Source organism: Sus scrofa, chromosome 3 (assembly GCF_000003025.6).
Source record: "Sus scrofa isolate TJ Tabasco breed Duroc chromosome 3, Sscrofa11.1, whole genome shotgun sequence".
NCBI lineage: Eukaryota > Metazoa > Chordata > Mammalia > Artiodactyla > Suidae > Sus > Sus scrofa.
In genome coordinates, this window is record NC_010445.4 from 526,901 (window position 1) to 548,027 (window position 21,127).

At 62.3% G+C, this 21,127-nt stretch overlaps 2 protein-coding genes and 1 long non-coding RNA gene across 5 annotated transcripts in view; 2 read left to right on the forward strand and 1 right to left on the reverse strand.

Annotated features, from left to right (window-relative positions):
* Window positions 1-6,074, forward strand: part of SUN1 (Sad1 and UNC84 domain containing 1) — a 46,995-nt gene extending 40,921 nt beyond the window's left edge. The window contains 5 exon segments of the mRNA XM_021085939.1: window positions 94-209; window positions 1,663-1,804; window positions 1,807-1,829; window positions 3,877-3,969; window positions 4,349-6,074. Coding sequence (XP_020941598.1) covers window positions 94-209; window positions 1,663-1,804; window positions 1,807-1,829; window positions 3,877-3,969; window positions 4,349-4,462 — 488 coding nt within the window. The 3' untranslated portion in view covers window positions 4,463-6,074.
* The window catches only part of LOC110259828, a 24,073-nt gene extending 16,352 nt beyond the window's left edge, over window positions 1-7,721 (reverse strand). Inside the window, exon 1 of the long non-coding RNA XR_002342186.1 lies at window positions 7,579-7,721. This is a non-coding gene — a long non-coding RNA (uncharacterized LOC110259828). The remainder of the gene's footprint in view (window positions 1-7,578) is intronic.
* On the forward strand, window positions 6,625-20,627 carry GET4 (golgi to ER traffic protein 4). 3 transcript variants are annotated; one of them, XM_021085940.1, is made up of 9 exons: window positions 6,625-6,892; window positions 10,313-10,391; window positions 10,585-10,666; window positions 11,104-11,253; window positions 13,720-13,858; window positions 15,287-15,427; window positions 15,770-15,845; window positions 15,925-15,997; window positions 19,920-20,627. In XM_021085940.1, the coding sequence occupies exons 1-9, from the start codon at window positions 6,732-6,734 to the stop codon at window positions 20,003-20,005; spliced, it is 987 nt and encodes a 328-aa protein (XP_020941599.1). In that variant the 5' UTR covers window positions 6,625-6,731; the 3' UTR covers window positions 20,006-20,627. The 3 variants fall into 3 exon arrangements, with proteins under 3 accessions (XP_020941599.1, XP_020941600.1, XP_020941601.1); XM_021085941.1 differs by lacking the exon at window positions 6,625-6,892 and adding an exon at window positions 7,026-7,255; XM_021085942.1 differs by lacking the exon at window positions 6,625-6,892 and adding an exon at window positions 7,596-7,732.

Genomic DNA, 21,127 nt, shown 5'->3' on the forward strand with positions numbered 1-21,127 from the left:
GTCGAACGTCTCGGGCAGGTCCCCGAGGTGGGTGGCGATGTCGCTTCCTGGACGGCAGCGTCAGGTGCCGAGATGGTGTCGCCTCTGCCGTAGGTGGGAGCGTCCTGAGCACCCGCTGCTCCGAGACCTTCGAGACCAAGACGGCGCTCATCAGCCTGTTCGGCATCCCGCTCTGGTACTTCTCGCAGTCGCCCCGCGTGGCCATCCAGGTGAGCGAGGCCGCGGGCGTCCTCAGCGTCCTCCCTGCCCGGCGCTGCGCGGCCTGGGCCGTTAGCTCAGGTTCTCACGGGCTGTGCCCGCCCCGAGGACACAGCGCGGGGCTTCTCTTTCTTTCTTCTTTCTGTCCGTCTGTCTGTCTGCCTTTCTTTTTTAAGGGCCGCACACGCAGCATCTGGAGGGTCCCAGGCTAGGGGTCGAATCGGAGCTGTAGCCGCCGGCCTGCACCACAGCCACAGCCACGTGGGATCCGAGCCGTGTCTTCTACCCACACCACAGCTCCCGGCAACGCCGGATCCTTAACCCACTGAGCAGAGGCCGGGGATGGAACCCGTGTCCTCACGGATTCTAGTCGGATTCGTTTCTGCTGAGCCACGACGGGAACTCCATGCCGGGGTTTTCATAGAGCTGCCACGTCAGAAACAGCCCGGCACCAGCAGGTCCTGGCAGAGGTGACGTCTGATGCCATTGTTTGTTCTGCTCGCGGTTGAGCGAGGCCACCCGTCGTGTGCGCGTGGGCACTTCGCAGTCTCCATGTGAAGGGGGTGGAGCGGGTGGAGATGGGGCCGTACGTACCCTGGGCACCCGGCCGACATGGGGCTGCATCGCGGTGAAGACATTCCGGTGACGCCTGTCGCGTGCCGTGTCCCCACGGCGTCTGCCCTTCCCCCAGCCGCGGGCCGGCCTTAGGCAGCTCTCAGATGCAGCCGAGCATCGAGTCCGGGTCAGCGAGCCTAGTGTTCCAGTCCTCTGGTCAGGACTGGAGGCGGGGGCACTCTCTGCGTGCAGGGCGGGTGGAAGAGCGAGGGAGGAGCCGCGGGCAGCCGGCACCTGGCACCAGGGGACAGGACGCGAGTACCGCCGGTCCCCAGCGCTCGGTGCTTCTGTGCTGTTTGTGCAGCTCTGCCGGGAGCTTCTGGCCGCGCTCCTCCAGGCGGCCCCCCAGCCAGTGCCGGTGCCGGCAGCCCCGCCTTGGCTGGTGGCCCGTCCGTGGCGGTTGAAGTCACTCCCGCTGCGTCTCCTCCTCCGCTGGCATCTTGGGCGTTTGCCGCCAGGGCTCGCTGGGCCGGGAGTAGCTTGCCCGTCAGGTGAACGCAGGGGCCAGGGCTCCGTCCCCAGACGCTGCTTCCCGAGGCTGTGGTCGCGTGTATCCGCGTGGACAGCAGGTTTCGCTGACGGTTACCCAAAGCCTGTTGGCACGGCACCAGGAGGTCCTGGCTGCCCTCGTGAAGCTCACCCAGCAGTGGCGACAGGCCCTCTGGGGGTGGGTCACGGAGGCCCCCCCGCGTGTCTTTGGATACCACTCAGGACCCTTCCTTCTGGCAGAGACTCTCCTGGGTGTTTTCTTCCCCCTCCAGTGTTACCGGCCCTTCGTCTCGCAGCTCCCGCGTGCGGAGCGGGTGAGAGCTTGCTCCGCCTGAGGCTCCGTGTCTGCCTGTCTCCTAGCCTGACATGTACCCGGGTAACTGCTGGGCGTTCCGAGGCTCCCAGGGGTACCTGGTGGTGCGGCTGTCGATGAAGATCCAGCCGAGCGCCTTCACGCTGGAGCACATCCCCAAGACGCTGTCGCCCACGGGCAACATCACCAGCGCCCCAAGGACTTCGCCGTCTACGTGAGTGCCCCGCCCCAACCTCCCGCCGCAGCCCTGCCCTCGCCAGCCGCGGGCCCAGGGCCCCCTGGTGTCGCCGCCCGCCCTCCGCCCTGTCACGCGGGGCAGAGCTGAGCAGTGTGGACGAGCCGGTCAGGACCTGGCCGCCGCCGGCGCCCCTCTCGCCTGGCCGTACGCGCGGTTCCGACAGCAGTGCGAGCTTGAGAGCCCAGAACAGAGCAGGGACGCCGGGGGAGCCGACGCAGGTCACCATGGACACTGGGCCTCTTCCCTTAAAAAGGACAGTTGAGAAAGCCTGGTGATAAAATTTCATTTCCTGCCTTAAAAACCAGGTTTAGTGTAAACATGTGCCCAGGGCAGGGAGCCTCATCCTGCGGGTTTCGGGCGTGCGGACAGCAGCAGCATGTGACATCCGTGTACACGCAGAGCGGTCACCGTGCCTCACGTACACGTGACCCTCGACCGCGTCGCCCAGAGCCAGCTCTTCATACCCAGTTTTCGACAGCAGTGGACACCGCTGCTCTGTTTTCCACGTGTCGGGATGAGGGCGCCACTCCGCCGCTTCAGCTTGTGAACCTCAGGCTAGATGCTGAGACGTGGCGGAGCGGAGCTGTTCCAGAGCGCACGGGGCCCGAGCGCCTCTCAGGCCGTCCACCGACCGCACCGTGTGTGGTTACTGGTTACTGTTCTGCCGGGAGTCCGTGAGCAAGTCATTCACCCCTACTTTAGCCTTTTTAACGGAGTCCTTTTTTTGTTTCTGTTTGTTTTTTTCAGGGCTGCACCTCTGGCACATGGAGGTTCCCAGGCTAGGGGTCAAATCGGAGCTGTAGCCGCTGGCCTGCGCCAGAGCCACAGCCACCCAGGATCTGAGCCACGTTTGCGACCCACACCACAGCTCACGGCAACGCCGGATCCTTAGCCCTCTGAGTGATAACCAGCGATCGAACCTGTAACGTCATGGTTCCTGGTCGGATTCATTTCTGCTGCGCCACAATGGGAACGCCGCCCCCCCTTTTTTTAAGTCTCTGCCAACTGCAGAGGTCTTATTTTAATCTACACTTGTGTGTATTTCTACACGTTTCTTTTTTTGTAGATTCTAGTTTTGTTTCATTTATCTTTTGGGATCTTAGTTTCCTTGTGACTATTTAAGGGTTTTGGGGTTTTTTTGGGTCTTTTTAGGACCACGCCCGTGGCATATGGAAGTTCCCAGGCTAGAGGTCAAATTGGAGCTACAGCTGCCAGCCTGCACCACAGCCACAGTAACTCAGGATCTGAGCCGTGTCTGCTACCTACACCACAGCTCAGGGCGGTGCCGGATCTTTAACCCGCTGAGCAAGGCCAGAGATCGAACCCGCATCCTCATAACACTAGTCGGGTTCGTTAATGGCCGCGCCACAACGGGAACTCCCTGAGCTCTTTAATATAAAACACTGATGACGTGTCATCCTGTGACAGACATGCTTCCCTCTGTCTGAGTTTTCTATTGAGTTACCCTGGCTCACTACCTCTCATTTCTTTCGTGGCGTGTTTATACCCAGGAAGTCCTCTCCCGTCATGAGACCCAGTCAGGCAGTCACAGGTGCCTGGTACTGGTTACTTTCTTACGGTGAAACACACAGAACATGAAACTGAGCTCCCGACCACCTTTGAGGGCGCCGTTCAGGGGTCTGCAGCGCCTTCCGTTGCTGACCACCACCCCCACCGCCCTCGTCCAGAGCGCTGTCTTCCCAGACGCAGACCCTGCCCCCGCTGCCCCAGCCCGGCGCCCTCCCTTTCCGCCTGTGCACATTGACCTCTGGGCACCGCCTTCTGCTGAGCTGGTCTCACCCCCTGGCCCGTCAGGTGCACTGAGCGGGGTCCACTCAGCGGGATGGTCCCTGCCCTGCCTGCCAGCCTGCTCGGCCCATTCTCCTGGCTCCCTCCCGGCCTTCGTGCTCAGTGTGGAGCCCCTAACGAGATGCCCAGAGGCCTCCCCGTCTTTGGCGGGAGAGTGACTTCCCCACCTCGTGCTGTCCTTTTCCTTGATGCGCTGACTCTGGTTTTGTTCTAGGGATTAGAGGACGAGTACCAGGAAGAAGGGCAGCTCCTGGGACGGTTCACCTACGACCAGGAAGGGGAGTCGCTCCAGATGTTCCACGTCCTGGTAAGGACCCTCGTGCTGGGCATGGACGGCGGGCGGGCCCCCCGGGCCCCTTTCTGCCGCTCGAGTCTGCAGGACCAGCGGACACGCGCAAACTGCCCAGAGGGCGTGACGGCCAACCTCTGAGAAAGCAAGGCAGGACCATCGAGGGTTTTTTGGCTCCTGAGTGAGCTTTTTTCGTCTATCTCTTGCTCTGCATAAATGTGCCATTTGTAACGTGTTCTCAGTTTTACCTGAGCTTTGGGTCCTGTGATAGGTGATGCAGCTCATATTAAAAACTGAATCTCCACCTTGGCTACTTGCTCTGAAATAGCATAGCTGGGGAAGTATTAGGTCTGGAGTCTTAATGTGAAATAAATCTGACTCCCCCCCCCAATTTCAGAAAAGACCTGAAAGCGCTTTCCAGATAGTGGAGCTGCGGATTTTTTCTAACTGGGGCCATCCCGAATACACGTGTCTGTACCGGTTCAGAGTTCACGGAGAACCCATCAAGTAAAGCCAGTCTCCTCTCTGTTGCTGTACATTCTGTATATACTGGTCGGCCTGCAACCCGGACTCCCTCTGAGCGCGGGCACACGGACAGCGGGATAGCGTCACCCCTTCAGGCGGTGCGCCGACGGCCAGCAGGACGTGGCAGCGGAAGCCATGGATGCTGACAGCCACTGGCTCCTCTGTCCACGGGGACCGCTGCCCCTTGAGGCCCGCAAGCCACAGGCAGTCTCTGTGGAACCTCATCTGAATGTATGGCTCACAAAGACACTTACTTTCCTGGGGTCGGGGGGAGGGTTGTTTTTGAACGTAAAGCTCTTTATATTTGTATTTGCTTGACATCAGGAACAAAGCGAGAGAAGGTGCAAGGTTGGGGGTGTGTCCGAAGCCTTGACGGCCTTCACGGGCCCTTTTAAAGGACCTCTGGGGGCAGACGGATGTTGAGCGCAGCACATGCTTCTCTTGGGGAAGAACCGGTCGCCAGACTTCCGAGGGCCCTTCCTCCGGGCGGGAGTTTCCTCCGTTCGGCCCCCGTGGTTCGTTCGTGTCCCCAGGTGGGGCAGTAACTAAAAGGTGGTGGTGGTAGTCGGCTCCCACGTCTGGGAAGGGTTTCCGTCAGGCCTCGGTTCAGGCACACTGGACGGTTTGCCTCTTGCAGGTCGAAGTGGGTCTGATTGGAAAAGGGATGGTCTGGATCCAAGCAAACATGTAAATAGAGTTCTCAGGTCTCCACTGGGCTCATCCCGCCGGATTTCCCTGCAGTTGTCACGTCACACTAGGAGCAGGAACCAAGAAATCCAAGCTTTTGGGTGTCTTCAGGTTGTGTTTTGAATTCTGCTGAGAAGCGAACACTAACATGCTCTAGGTTTTTCCAAGGCTGTTTTTAGTCCACTGACGGTTATTGAAGGAGGTGGCCCAGGTGGCAAATTCATGACACCAGTACGCTGAGGCTCCTGCAGCAGCACTTTGTCCCGGCTCCGGTTGGGATTTGCCTTTTATTGCAACTACTGGCCATTCTCTCTCAATTCCTCTGAGGCTTGTTCTGGTTATAGTTACTATTTAATATTGAGACTATTTTACTGAGCAGACTTTATAAATGAGGTATCTGCAAGGCACTTAAAAGTGTTACAGATGTTTTACCTTAAAGTTATTTAAGTTTTATTGGGTTAAGACAGTTTTTGGGGTACTGTAAATGTTATTTTCAGGAAAAGATAGAATGATGGTGCTGACTGGTTTTCTGAAGAGTTTTATGTATATTGCACAACAGTCCTCAAATAAACAAATCTACATAAAGTAGCATTTTTTTCACTCTAGTTAGAATTCGAACGAACTAATGCCTATGCAGTTAAGTTGGATAAAATGTATACAGATGTTTCATATATTACAGGATAAATATATAAATCAAAATTTCCTATATAAAGCTAAAACTGGGAGTTGGGGTGGAAATATTTTGAATATTTATTTTTAAAGACGCAAGATAGGACTTTGTGCAGTGTATTTTTGTAAATGCTTTTCAAGATATTTGTCTCTGGTAGTGCTTCTTTTGCTGCCACCAAATTATAAGATGCTATTGAAATGTTTAAATAAAGAGTTTTACTTTTTAAAAGTGCATGACATTTCAAATGAGTCATAACCAGTGTATTTCTTTTCTCACCTCCTATGTCTCTGCCCCTGGTGGGGGGCGGAACACGCAGGGTTTCGGGCCCCGCTCAGGACCCCTTCGGGCAGGAGCCTGGGTCACCCCGCAAACTCTGGAACTCCAGGCCCGGGAGCACCCGCTCACCCCCAGCCCGTGTCTTGCCGGCGGCTCGCTCGGGGGCGTGTCTCCGCGTTTTCCCATCGCCCCACGTAGGGACGGCGGCGTGTTCGGGTGTCCGCCGCTGGGGCGGGGGCTCATCGCTGGTCCCGAGCACCCGGCGAATCCGCTGAGGGCTGAAGCGCGGTTTTTATTGGAAAGTGTCAACAGTTCAAGTACCGCGAAAAACGGCCCCAGGTGCAGCAGAGATACCCTCCCGCGCACTGGCGGGGACAGAGGACGCGCCCCCGGCGCCCCCGCAGCAGCGCCCGCCATTGTGGCGCCAGCCCCGCCCGGCTCGGCCACGTGGCCGCGCTCGGCCCCGCCCCGCAGTCACGTGGCCGTCGGCGCCCCGCCCCCGGCATCTCCCGGCTCCTCGCCGGCCACCGTAGAGCGCTTAGGGCGGCCGCCGGGACGGAAGCCGAGAGGCGCTGCCGACCGCGCCTGCGACAGCGTCAGCCCTGCGCGGAGCGCCGGCGCGATGGCGGCGGCGGCGGCGGCTGCGATGGCCGAGCAGGAGAGCGCCCGGAACGGCGCCCGCAACCGCGGCGGCGTCCAGCGCGTGGAGGGCAAGTTGCGCGCCAGCGTCGAGAAAGGCGACTATTACGAGGCGCACCAGATGTACCGGACCCTCTTCTTCAGGTAGCCGCCGTGCCGGGGCCGCCGCCTTCCAGGGCTTTCCCCCCGACCGCCGAGCCCGGCGCCCCGCCCCCGGACGCCTGCCATTGGCCGCGTCGCGCCGCCCCGCGGCCCCATTGGCCCGCGCCGCTGCCCGTCACCGAGGCGGTGGGAGCTGGCGGCCGTGCGGCGGCGGGGGTAGGACTGCGGCCCGGCAGGGAGACCCCGGCCCTGGACGCCTGACCCCAGACTAGACACAGACCTAAAGCCCTAGTCGAGACCGTGGACCCCTGGCCGAGACCCCAGACCCGGTCCGGACTCCACACCCCGGCCCAAACCCCGAACGAAGGCTCCGGATCCCGACCCAGACCCGGGACCCAGTCCAGAGTACGGACGCAGACCCGAACCCCGACCAAAACTCCTGGCCGAGGCCCCGGACCCGGTCCAGACCCGAATCCCGCACGTACACTCCGGACCCCGGCTCGAACCCAGACTCCAGCCCCGGCCCAAACCGGCTTCCGCCTCCCCCGCCCCGGCCCGAGGGCCATTGGACTGGAAGCCCCGCTCGCAGCCTCGCGGCTTTCCTCCCTCTGGGCATCCGGCCGCGAGGCTGTGAACCTGTTTCCCATGTTTTGTCGGCCTTGCTCACCCGCCTGTTAGGTTTTGTCACTAGACCAGCTGTTTCTGTAAACTCGGTATTTTTGTTGTACCTGCGCTGCCCGCTGGCCACGTGGGGCTGTCGCGCATCTGAAATGTGCTGAGTACCGAACGCGATGGGCTGCGCGTGTGAAAACAGGGCCTCAAGACGCGCAGAGAAGCTTGTCGGCAGAGTCGAGTGACCTTCAGCTGTGGGTGATCCTTGAGGTGACACTGGGATGCGCTGTGTTACATACACCGTCTGCCTTTAGTGCGGCCTTAGGAATTTGGCAAGTGCTGCCTTGGCTCCCTTTCCTTTTGGACGGCAGTGTGTCACGCTCTTGCCGTCACACCGCCACTGCTGTGATTTTTAGCTCTGCTTGCTTACCTTTGTGAGCCATTCCTGTATATCACGGCTACTCTGTCATCCTTCAGGTTTCTTGCCAGAAAATAGCTGGGCCGTTCTTTACAATTTAAAGATAATTTTAGAGGATTTCATCTGTTGCATTTGACTGCTTTTTCTTTACAAGCTGCCAGAAAACAGCAAATGCTTTAAGGGCAGGCGGGTCTCGCTTACACGGCTTAGCCCTAGATCTAAATTTTTTCTTTAAATAGCAGGTTGAATCACTATCTTGGGAAGCCTAGTGGTACTTTCTGCTTTGCTGTAGTTTGGTTAGACGTGGCACCTCATGCCTGAGACCATGTTTGGGCTCCGTGGCCCAGAGGACGGGGTAGGAGTGAGCTGATGGTTCTTCAAGCGGATGAGCCCGAAAGTCTGTTCCGCGAGGCTTCCGCCTGGCAGCTTAGCCACTCCCGTTTTGTGGTGGGGAGGTTTGGTAGCCTTCTCGACTTGCCCTGGTGCTTGCTGTTCCTGGGGATTTGTATGTGAACATTTGACCCGGTGATTAATCAGCAAAACTGGATCGTCCCACAATGGACATGGCGTTCCTTGCTTTGAGCCAGTTCTGCAGTCACTGCTGGAGCAGGAACGCAGTCGCTGATTCGCCTCAAAGAGGTGTGTCTGGGTGCCCAGGGTGTAGTTCGTGGTCACGTGGGGACAGATGCAGGCTGTCCAGCAGTCTGGCCTTGGCCGGGGTCCGCGTGATCCAGGCTGCCTTGGCTTCCTCGTGGGTTGTTTTTGGGCTCCTCTCTCTCCAGGATTCCTGAGGAGTAAAGGTCTGCCTTGGGCCCCTCTGGGGCGTGTGGTGGCCAGTCCCGGTGGCCGTCCAGTGGGCCTGGCCGCAGAGGCCTGGGGTCGTCCGTGTCTCTGCAGGGAACCGTTCTTGTGCGGGCGCACCGGTGCAGCCCTGGTTTAGTGCCCTGCGTGGCGCATAGCTGCCTGAGTCAGCTCAACCACGTTGTGCTAACTTTTTTTTATGTCTTCCTACAAATCGTTGTCTTTAAGTGTTTACGTAAAATGTACAATTTGATGAGCTTTGTCATAGGTAGACACCCAAGAAATGATTACCAAGGTGTCGAAAACATGCATCACCCCCAAAAGCTTCCTCCTCCACCTCCATGATGGATTTTTCACCCCTCGCCCCCCAGTACCCCTTGGTCTCTGTCGCGACGGAGGGTTGTGTTTTCTGGAGTTTTGTGTCAGTGCGATCATGGACCGTGAACTCTTTTTACCTGGTTTTGAATCCCTCAGCACAGCACGTCGAGAGTCACCCTGTGCGTGTCACTCATCTTCATCGCTGAGGGCCGGCCGGCGTGTGGGGACCGCCTTTCTCCATTCGCCTTTCGGATTCATCCCCTGTGTTGCTGGTCACTGACGCTGTGTCCCACAGCCCGGTTGGACTATGTGGGTGCTTGTGCCCCAGAAGTGGGCCGTGCTCACTGGTCAGCTGGAGGCCTCGCTCGGTCTCTTCGAAGCTGTGGGCGGCCCGGGCCCTCGCCGTCTCCCCGGTCCTCTGTGCCAGGAAGAGCAGGGTCTGTTTTGCAGGCCTGGAGGGTTCGTCCTCCTGCCGCTGCTCTGCAGGGCGGCTGGTCACCTCTGCAGTCATTGCCCGGAGGGACCCTCCTGAGATCTGTGTTGATTGTGGACAGAATTTTGCCTCTTAAATAGAATGAAGAATTAATTTCTGGCCGTGCCTGGGGAATGCAGAGGTTCCTGGGCCAGGGATCGAACTCCAGCCACAGCAGTGACAACCCCAGAGCCTTCACTGCTGAGGCCTCAGGGAACTCCAGACGTTCTGAACGAGACACTTCAGGCTTGTGGGCCCAGCCACCCCAGCCGTGGTGGGGCTCCTGGGCGAGGGGCACCCCTTCAGTGGGGCACAGGGGGCTGGCAGGCTGGGCCGAGAGGGAGGCTTCCGAGGCAGGTGGCTCCCCGTGTGGCCCCGGGGGTGTGGATTGCGGGCCTTTCACTCTTCCCCTGCTCTTCTAAGCCGCCGTCCTTCCCTGCCGCCCCTCGGGGAATGGTGCCGCCTGCCCCCTGCAGAAGCACAGCTGGGCTGGCACGACCCTGACCTGGGACACGCCCACCACTGCGCACGTGTCGCAGGACTAGGAGGAACCCAGGCCTGCCCTGCTCCAGGGAGGTGCTGCTTCTGGGCAGAGACAGGGTCCCCGGGGGGCACTGTCACCAGACGGGGAGGGGAGGTGGTGCCAGGCCGGCTCACGCGGCCCCCCAGGAACCCAGGCCCAGCTCTGCTCGGCCCCTGCGGAGGTGCGAGTGTCGCACGCTGGCTGTGTAAGGCGTCTGTTTCCTGGCACGCGGGTCCTTCGTGTTCAACCTCCCAAGCCGGGAGCGTGCGGCCGGCAGACGGGCGGAGCGGGCCCTGACCGCAGCCCTCTCTGCCGCAGGTACATGTCGCAGAGCAAGCACGCCGAGGCCCGCGAGCTCATGTGCTCCGGAGCCCTGCTCTTCTTCAGCCACGGCCAGGTAAGCGGGCGGGGCGGGCTGGGGCTGCGCTCCGGCTCCCCGCCGGGGTCTGCGGCTGCGCCGACGGCGGCGCCGTAGGTTTGCTGGGTCACGGTCGCCCCAGAGCCCGAGCCGCCGCCCAGCTCCGGCCTGTCTCCTGGAGACGGGCCGGAGCCTTGCTTCCGACGGCCTCTGCCCTTCCCCGTGTCTGTAGCAAAACAGCGCCGCCGATTTGTCCATGCTGGTCTTGGAGTCACTGGAGAAGGCGGAGGTCGAGGTGGCCGACGAGCTGCTCGGTGAGGCTTTCTCCCCGCTCCCCCGCTCGCTCGCCCCGGAGCCCGTTCCGTGCTGGTCTCCCACCCACAGCGACTCCCTCCCCAGCCCCAGCCGCCCGGCAGGCCCGCCCGGCCTCCCAGCCCGCCCCGAGGTGGGCCCGGGGGGTCTTGGCCCCCGGCTCGCTGGCCCGCCCCCACTGGGGAGCCCTTCCTGCAAGCTGCCCGCCTGGAAAGGCCAAGGAGGGTCCCCTGGGGCCTGCTCCCCAGCGTGGGCTCAGCCGTGGGGCGGGCACTGCACCGAGGTCCCTGGGGGCGGCCCGGGACACACACCCCCCCACACACGCTGGCCGCTGCCTTGTTTGCTTTCGGAGCGAAGTGGTTGTTTTCAGTTTCTCTGCGACGTGAGACGGTGGGAAAACCGGTGGCGCCGCGGGTTTGCTTGTCTGTCTTGTTTGCAGAAAGCCTGGCGAAGCTGTTTAGCTTGATGGATCCCAACTCCCCAGAGCGCGTGGCGTTTGTGTCCCGAGCCCTGAAGTGGTCCAGCGGAGGATCGGGGAAGCTGGGCCACCCCCGGCTCCACCAGCTGCTGGCCCTCACGCTGTGGAAAGGTAGGCTGGGCACCTGCGAGGGCCCGGGGCCCGCGGAGCAGGTGTCCCTCGGCCCCGGGGCTGCTGTTTCTTTCCATCCTCCGGTTTGACGGACCGCGCTCACCTGCCGCCGCGCGGACGAGGGAGAGCTCGGTTGGCCGGGTCTGGACACTGGAGCTCCGACGTCCAATCCCCTTGCGACTCGCCCGGCGGTGGGGGCGGAGCGCTCAGGCCCCGCAGGCCGCCCTGCTCCCCCCTCGGCCTGGGCCCTGGTGCAGGTCGGGGCCGGGCCGCCGCCTCGCGGGGCATCACCCGGGCAGGCTCAGGTGGAGGGACGTGACCGTGGGCAGATGCCTTGGCGCCCTGCCACTGGGCACGGCCCCCGAGGCTGTAGGACTTTGAAGGTGTAGGCGGAAGGCGGCTTCCTCTGGACACGAGCACAGGTGAGCTGTGTAGACGGGGCCTGCGTTAGCAAACAGCCCGCCCACCACGCTCCCTCCTCGTCCCAGGCGGTGAACTGCAGGGCGGGCGCACCTGTCTTGCTCAGCATGTTGGAGGTGCCAGGCAGAAAATGGGGTGAGGCCTGTGTTCGTGGGGCCCGGGGATGTTGCCAGGTAGAAAATGGGGTGAGACCTGTGTTTGGAAGGCCCGGGGGAGGTGCCAGGTAGAAAATGGGGTGAGACCTGTGTTTGTGGGGCCCGGGGGAGGTGCCAGGTAGAAAATGGGGTGAGACCTGTGTTTGGAGGGCCCAGGGGAGGTGCCAGGCAGAAAATGGGGTGAGACTTGTGTTCGTGGGGCCCGAGGGAGGTGCCAGGTAGAAAATGGGGGCGGGCCCGTGTTTGTGGGACCCGGGGGAGGTGCCAGGTAGAAAACGGGGTGAGACCTGTGTTCGTGGGGCCCCGGGGGAGGTGCCAGGTAGAAAATGGGGTGAGACCTGTGTTTGGAGGGCCCAGGGGAGGTGCCAGGCAGAAAATGGGGTGGGACCGGTGTTTGTGAGGCCCCGGGGGAGGTGCCAGGCAGAAAATGGGGTGAGACCTGTGTTTGGAGGGCCCCGGGGGAGGTGCCAGGCAGAAAATGGGGTGAGGCCTGTGTTCGTGGGACCCGGGGGAGGTGCCAGGTAGAAAATGGGGTGAGACCTGTGTTCGTGGGGCCCCGGGGGAGGTGCCAGGCAGAAAATGGGGTGGGACCGGTGTTTGTGGGGCCCGGGGGAGGTGCCAGGTAGAAAATGGGGTGAGACCTGTGTTTGTGGGACCCGGGGGAGGTGCCAGGCAGAAAATGGGGTGAGACCTGTGTTTGTGGGACCCGGGGGAGGTGCCAGGCAGAAAATGGGGTGAGACCTGTGTTTGGAGGGCCTGGGGGAGGTGCCAGGCAGAAAATGGGGTGAGACCGGTGTTTGTGGGGCCCGGGGGAGGTGCCAGGTAGAAATGATGTCGAAACCAGAGCAGGTGACAAGGAGAACGGGGTGGGGTCTGTGTTGGTGGGAGTCTGGTTTGGGAAGCAGCACATGGGGTGCCTGCAGGGCTGCTCAGAGGCCTGGCGGAGGTTCACACGGTTGAGCTCTTAGATATTTAATATAAAACATTGGATTGGGGGAGTTCCCATTGTGGCTCAGCAGTAATGAACCCAATGGTATCCGTGAGGACACGGGTTCAATCCCTGTCCTCGCTCAGTGGGTCAGCGATCCTGTGTTGCCATGAGCTGTGGTGAAGGTCACAGATGCGGTTCGGATCTGGCATTGCTGTGGCTGTGGTGTAAGCAGACAGCTGCAGCTCTGATTCGACCCCTAGCCTGGGAACCTCCACGTGCTGCGGGTTCAGCCCTAAAAAGACATTAGTGGAGAGCTAGGGCGTGTTAATGTGCTTTGCTAAGCGCATTTGGTGGGTGGTGCTCCAGGGACCCAGTGCTGAGGTGTTTTGCAGGCGCGATTGCCACTGGCTGCCCCCAGGCTACTGTGTGGGCAGCGCCCCTGGTTCCCCCGGCCGGGAGTGCCTCATGTGGGCGCCTCTTCCAGGCTCTGGGGCACCTCGGCACTTAGCTGCCTTGTCTTCTGGGGCTGCTCCAAGGTCGTTCTGGGGGGAGGTGGGTAGAGACCAGACACACCCACACAGAGAAGGCTGCTGCTTCCCAAAGGGAGCGGGTGCGGGTGGGGGAGCTGGAGCTGGTGCAGGCGGCGGGGGGGGCGATAGGGGGGCAGGAAGGGGGGCCTTGAGCAGGTGGAGGCAGCTGGGGCTCGAGGCCAGCCAGGCTGGCAACTTGGCCTGGGAGGCGGGACGTTTATCCGAAGGAGCAGGATCTGGGTGGCGTGGGAGCAGGTGTGGGGGTGGCCCGGGGGGAGTGGGAGCTGGGCGGCCGTCCTGCACGCAGGGAGCCAGCCCACCCCAGCCAGGCCGGCTGCCAGGTCTCCGGACATGGGCATGGCGAGGTCAGGCCCCCGGGGCGGTGGGGGGGTGCTGGCGCTCACAGCTCCCCCCCCCCACCGCCCCCCAGAACAGAACTACTGTGAGTCCCGGTACCACTTCCTGCACTCCAGCGACGGGGAAGGCTGCGCCAACATGCTGGTGGAGTACTCCACGTCCCGGGGCTTCCGCAGCGAGGTGGACATGTTCGTGGCCCAGGCCGTCCTGCAGTAGGTGCCACCCTCCCGAAGCCTCTGGGGTCCCCGCGCGGCTCCCCAGGCCCGCCTGCGAAACGTCCGCTGGGCCGTGGGAGTCCCGCTGGTGTCTAGATGGGTTTTGCTGCCGTTGGTTTTTGTCTTCCCCCCTTTCTGTCCCGTTTTGGGGGCTTCAGGGTCCCTGTAAGCACACGTGCGATTGTAACTCGTGGGCAGCGCCCGGGCGCGAGGTGCTCGGGGGTCAGTCGGCGCTTTCCCCCGAGGGCCGTGGGTCCTTCCTGGTGGATCTGGGTCCAGACGCGGCCCAGCCCGCCCCGGCTCTGGGTCCAGACGCGGCCCAGCCCGCCCCGGCTCTGGGTCCAGACGCGGCCCCGCCCGCCCCGGCTCTGGGTCTCTGCCCCTCCGTGCTCGTTGGGCCTCCTCCTCCCGTGTTCACGGTCAGCCATTTATCCGGAAGGTACTGCAACGCGGCAGAGGCAGAGGAGGCGCAAGCAGGCCTGCGGGGTCCCAGGGCTCACGTCCGGTGACCTGGGGCCTGCGCTCCCTGCGCTGCTGACGCCATGCGTCTCTCTCTCTCTCTTTTTTTTTTTTTTTTTTTTTTTTTTAATCTTTTGCTATTTCTTGGGCCGCTCCCGCGGCATATGGAGGTTCCCAGGCTAGGGGTCCAATCGGAGCTGTAGCCACCGGCCTACGCCAGAGCCACAGCAACGCGGGATCCGAGCCGTGTCTGCAACCTACACCACAGCTCACGGCAACGCCGGATCCTTAACCCACTGAACAAGGGCAGGGATCGAACCGCAGCCTCATGGTTCCTAGTCGGACTCATTTCCACTGCGCCACCACGGGAATTCCAAGCAACACCAGATCTTTAACCCACTGAGCAAGGACCAGGGATCGAAGCCACAACCTCATGGTTCCCTGTCGGATTCGTTAACCACTGCGCCACGACGGGAACTCCCACGCCATGTGTCTCTTGACACGTTCATTTCCTTCCCTACAAGGGGTTTGATCTGGGGGTGGGGGGGGCGCGCTGGCATGGGGGGCGTCTTTGCTGCGGCTCCCGTGAGGCCTGGCGCTGAGCCGTAGCTTGAAGATGACACGTGTCTTAGAAGGCAGAGCTCCCCAGCCTGGCTCGAGCATGCAGTGTCCGTCTGCCCGGGACGGGGCCCCTTCTCGCCTGTTCCTCTTTGTCGCGGGCCCGGGTGGGCGTGGTCCCAGGCCCCTAGGCCTGCCGTGCCCTCGTGGGCAGGGGTCTGACAGGTGTGGGGGTCCGGGAGCCCGGCCATCTCGAGGCCCCGTGGACCTCGGGCATGTCCCCTGCCCAGGCCCGGCTCGTCACGCCTGTGCTGCGCGGGGACCCCGGCTGCGGGGCCGGGCTGGGGCTCTCTGGGCGGCGCCCGTGGGAACCCGCCTGCGGCGTCACCAGGCTGTGGGTGTCTGCAGGTTTCTCTGCTTGAAGAACAAGAGCAGCGCGTCGGTGGTGTTCACGACGTACACGCAGAAGCACCCGTCCATCGAGAACGGCCCCCCGTTCGTGCAGCCCCTGCTCAACTTCATCTGGTTTCTGCTGTTGGCTCTCGACGGGTAAGAGGGGGTGCGCGTCTCTGGAGGGGACCGTTGTGGGGGGTGTCGGGGGTGTCCTGACAGCTTGGGGGGTGTGTGTGTGGAGCTTTGAATGTGCAGCTGGGCTGTGTAGGGTGTGTGGCGTGGTGACGTCAGGTGTGTGCAGTTGTGTGTGTGTGTGTGAAGGGGGGTGGAAAGGAAAGAGGCGTGGGGGTGTCGGTGTGTGTGTGGCGTGGGGAGGAGTTGGGGTGTGGCTGTGGGGGGGCGGGGTGTTGGGGTGGGGGGTGTGCGGGGGAGGGTGGCTCTGGGGGGGGCGCGTGGGGAGCCGGGGGTGGCGGGGCTGAGCACGCGTGTCGCCGGCAGGGGGAAGCTGGCGGTGTTCACGGTGCTGTGTGAGCAGTACCAGCCGTCGCTGCGGCGGGACCCCATGTACAACGAGGTGAGGGCCAGGGGCGCCGTGGGGGGGGGGGTGGGCCGGGCTGCCCCGCGCCGCCGACCGCCGCGTCCTGTCCCCGCAGTACCTCGACCGCATCGGCCAGCTCTTCTTCGGGGTGCCGCCCAAGCAGACGGCTTCGTACGGAGGCTTGCTAGGTAAGGAGGCCCGCGGCTGCGCCGGGCCAGGCGGGTCCCTTTCTGCGGGGGCGGTGGGGGAGGGTCCCCACGGGGCAGGGGCCCGTCCTGGCCAGGTCTGGGGACGGGACGGGCTCGGGAGCTGTGCACACGGCGTGGGCCTTGTGCCGCCTGCCCGCCCGGAGCCTCGGCCCTGCCGGCACTGCCACCCCGCTCCTCTCGCGAACCTGCTGCCCCCGGGCGTGCGATCCCCGCGGCCCGTCCTTCTCTGTGCAAGCAGCTCACTCGGAGTCGCGGCCGCGCCGGGAAGGTGTGAAGGTGTGGGATCCCCCCCACTCCCCCCCGCCTTGCCCCCTGGGCCGGATCGTGGCCGCCGTGTGCCTGGCCCACGGTTTGCGTATCTGTGCGTTCGTCCGGGGCCCCGGGTGGCCCCCCAGCTGCTGCGAGGGCTGCTGCGGTGAAGACGCGGGGGCTGACCTCTCTCGAAGGCCTTCCTCCCTGGCTGTCCCGCAAGCAGACCTGCTTCCTCACCGCGTGTTTCTAGTCCGTGTTCCGAGGAACCGCCACTGGTTCCCCACAGAGGCTGCCCCTATCCCTCCGGGGTCTGGCCGCGCGTGCTGTTGGCTGGGTTTTGACCACAGCCCCCCCGGGGGCCGCGAGGTGGGGCTTTGGCGCGTCCTGCCTGGCGTGTCCCTGGGGACGGGTCACGTCGCGCTTGCTCTCTCTCATGTGCTCTCGGGCCACCTGTGTGTCTGTCCCTTCAAGGCCTTTGTCTGGTGTTGAATCCGGCCGGCTGTTTTTCAGCTTCTCCGCGTCAGGCGTTAACCCCTCACCCGAGGTGATTGCAGGTGTTACCGTCCATTCTCTGGGTTGCCTTTTTCTTTGTTAAGGGCTTTATTACGTTTGTAAGCAGGGTTGGGTTCCCAGCGAAGTGAAGGGGAAGGTACAGAAACCTCACCCCCCCACCCCCATTATCAGCATCCCCCCCAGTCAGTGCACCTGCATCGAGGCGACATCAGGGTTCCCTCTTGGCGGTCGTGTTCTCTGGGTGCGGACAAGCGTGTGGCGACACGTGTCCAGCATTACAGGATCCCGCGGAGGCGTCGTGCTGCCCTCAGAGGCCCTCCGCCTCCCACCTGGTCCCCCCTCGCTCCCGTGGCGCCTTTCTTGTGCCTGGAGTGCGTGTCGATCTCAGACTTGCTCGGTTTTCACTTAGTCCAGTTTGTCTGTTCTTCTGTCGCTTGTGCCTTTGGCATCGTTTCCAAGAAATCACTGCCAAATCCAGTGTCACAAAGCTCTCGCCCTGTGAGTTCTTGTAAGAGCCTTACCGTTTCAGGCTTCCCCATACGTCCCCGATCCACCTTGAGGTGACCTGCTCATGTGCGGTTTCACTTACTGAGGGTCCAGCTTCGTTCTTTGGCGAGTGGCTTTCCAGTTTTCCCGGCAACATTTGTGGAGAAGGCATGGAACCCTTGCCACAAATCCGGGACCTGTGTTCAAGGGTCCTTTCTGGGCCCGCCCTTCCCGTGGTCCCCGTCCGTCCCTCTGCCAGGACCGCGCTGTTTTGACGACTAGAGCTTCGTAGTCAGTTTCGAGGTCAGAGCGTGAGACTCCCAGCTTTGTTCTTTTTTAAGATTTTGTCCAGTTGAGTCAGTCGTGATTCCGTAAGAATTTTAGGACGGGTTTTTCTGTTTCCACCCAAAAAAGAAATGTTTTGGGGATTTGCAGCTTCAGCCTGTAAATTGCTTGCGGTGGTGGTGACATTTAGCGGTATTGTCTTTCAGTCTGGGCACATGGGCTGCGTTTGCCTTTTAGGGCTTTCATCTCTGTCAGCCTTGTTTTATGGTTTTCATTGTACAAGTCTTTCACCTTCGTTAAGCTAATTACTAAGTATTTTAGTTCTTTTTGATGCTACTATAAATTGAACTGTTTCTGTAAATAACAATTATTTTGTGAATTCTTTAGGAATTTTTGCCTGTAGAGTCATACCATCTGCAAACGCATAACGTTACTTCTTTCCAATCTGGAGTCCTTTTCTTTTTCTTTCCTAGTTGCTTGGGCTAGACTTGCAGCACAGCTGACCTCTGAACCGTGTGGAGGGGAGGGGCCGATCCCCTGGGCAGTTGGCACATTGGGTCCATGGATTCAACCATGTTCATTGAGAACAGTCCATGCAGAAGTGGGCCCGCCCCGTGCACACCTGGGTCGCTCCAGGTGAACAGACGTGGTGGCCGCAAAATCCCTGCCCTTGTTGCTGAGGTCGGAGGAGAGGCTGTGGTCTGTCCCCCCCGGGGGGATGTGTGCTGCTCACAGGACTTCGGTCACGGCGTAGTGTGAGCAGCTGCTTCCGTCTGTGCTTTCGTGGCGAGCGTCTTGGTGAGAGAGCGTTGACTCCGACGGGTGCTTCTCCTGGGGCGCTGGCGGCGGTCACTGCCTCTTGCTTTCTTCTGTTACTGTCGGGCGTCGACCTTCATAGATGAGCCGGCCTTGCATCCCGGAGACAGAGCCACCTGGTCGTGGTGCCGGGTGGGTTCCGAATGCGGCTGCATTCAGTGCACTAGGATTTTGGAAGTGGTTCTTGCGTCGGTGTGTCCGTAGGGGTCCCAGGTCTGTAGTTTTCCCTCCTGTGTCGTGTCTTTGGTATCAGGGTTGTGCTGGCCTCGTAAATGAGCCAGGAAGTGTCCCCCATGCATCGCTCTTCAGAGAAGTTTGAGGAGGCCGGTGGTGCCAGGTCAGTGGCGCTTCTCGCTCCCACCGCCTTTGGTGGGAGACTGATAACCCAGTGCCCTCCTCACCCACTCGGGCCTCTTCGGGGTGTGTGTCCCTTTGTGCTAGTGGTCGTCGCTGCCAGCGGCCAGATCTCTGACCCCGCCTCCCCGTGTCCTGCCCGTCCATCCGCGGCCGCAGCCTGGGGTCTCCCCCAGCACCTGAGTCCTGCAGGGTGGGGTCGGGGCGTCCTGCACGTTGAAGTGGCTGTGGTCATCCTTCCTGTCTTAGCGCTTCTCAGAGTCCGGATGTGCAGGCTCGCGCCCGCCCTGCCTGCGGTCCCGCGGTGCTGGGCTTGCGCAGCTTCCTTCTCCAGGGACCAGGTCTGCTCTGCGTTACCTGGGCCCACGCACCGCGTCGGTCTCCGCCCCGGAGCTGCTGCAGGGGCCTCGCAGCGGGGCTGGTCCCTTGCGCGAGGCCGTGCTGCTCCAGGGTGCCTTGGCCATGGTGTCCCCCTGCGTGTCCAGGTCCCCGTCTGGACCGCCCTGCCCGGGGGGCCCTGGGGACGTGCTGTTGTCTGCGTGGCTGTCGTGGGGTTGTGTCCCTCGGAAAGGTCTTTCCCTCGCCCGGAGGATTGAAACGCTGCTGCCCTTCAGCAGAAGTCGGGCTTCGTGTTTGTAAACCTTGTCTCTCGGGAGTTTTCGTCGACGTAGGGGCAGCACTTGCCTGCTCCGATCGCTCTTGCCGCCTCCGCTTGTCCCGGGGACCCCGTCCTGACTCTGCCTCTTCTGTCAGAACCCCCACCCCTGCCCCCGCCGCGTGCGTGGCGTGTCCATGGGCTGGGGGCCCGAGAGCACTGCTCCCCTTGGCCCGTGGGCACCTGGTGCTGGGTGCAGGGCCCTTTTCTAAACTTGGATCTTGTCCTGACGGGAGGGCTGTTCTTTGGGTGGAAAGCAGGGACGTGAAGGGACGAGTGTCCCAGGGCGCGGCTGCCCACCGGGCACAGCAGCGGGAACGCCGCGTGGCCTTGGGACCGCAGGTCTGACGGGGCGTCCCTTGAGAGCGGATACGCGAGGGGGCGACACCGGCCCCTGGTCAGCCACCGGGGTGTCTCCTGGCCGGGCACCGGGGCCTTTGGCGGGTGCGGCGGGTGCATGTCCATTGCCTCTCAGGGGGTCGGGGCCGCGGGGGGACGGGGCGCGGCCGCAGCCCTGACGGTCCCTGCGCCTCCTTCCAGGGAACCTTCTGAGCAGCCTCATGGGCTCCTCGGAGCAGGAGGGCGAGGACAGTCAGGACGACAGCAGCCCCATTGAGCTCGATTGACGCCCGCGACCTGCACGGAGACGCCCAGACCGCGGCGGGTGTGGTTCCCAACTCGAGTGCAGACCCGGGCCCCGGCACCCTGGCCGCGGGGCCTCGCGGCGGGTGTCCCGTGGCCGCCGGGGCCGCGGGCTGCGGGGCCGCGCCGGCTGGGCCGCCGCCGTGTACCTTGCGATGCCCCAATAAAGCGCAGGCCGTGCCGAGCCGCCACCTCTCCGGGCCTCGTGTCTGGTTTGCTTGGGGAGGCCGGTCCGCGGGCGGCGGGCGGGCGCCCGGCCCCGCGACGGCGTCTTGGCAGGGAGGCCGCAGACCCGGGCACCTTCGTGAGGCAATATTTATTTCCGTGGGTGACCGAGTCCTTACCTGACATTTTAGGTTTTAACCAAATAACCAGCCCGGGAGCGAGCAGGCCTGTCCTTTCTCCCCGACGCTGCGCCAGCTGTTCCCGGGAGAGTCACAAAAGGGGAAACACTTTATTTTTTCACGATTAAAATGAGACTTGTAGATTAATACCCGCTGATCATGCATGGGGAAGGAGCCGCGTACACAATCTCATTTACTGTAAAAATGGAATTTAAAGGAAGGTGTGAGACTTGTTGAGCTTAAATAAATCCTTTCTACTGGGCTTGGCAGCACTGGTCCTTTCTGAGTGAGCTCCGGGGCCGTGGGCCGGGCTGCGCGGTGGCCACTGGGACCCGTGTCTTGCAGGTCTGTCCAGAGTGTGTCGGGGGGGGGGGGGGCGCAGCCGGTGTCAGGGGAGTGTCATGGTTTTCGGTGTAAACATACGGTGTTTGTCTTGAACCTGGGCAACCCCATCTGCGGACAGCGGCCTGCTGTGGCCTCACAGCCTGCGCGGGGGCTGGGAGGAGGCGCCCCCTCTCGGGTTTGATTCGCCTGCATCCCTGCGACGCCCCGTTTCGGTCAGGTTCTCCCGCCGCTGCTGTGGCTGTGGCGGCTCGGGCCGTCTGGTTCCTCCTCGGACTCTTCGTGGGTACAGTGCGAGGACACGCACACGCTCGGTCAGCCTCGCCCTCGGCGCAGAGTGGAGGCCCGTCCGAAGGGCGTGGGGCCGCCCCGCGCGGGCGGGAGACATGGGCCTCCGCTTCCACTCCTGACCCAGGGCAG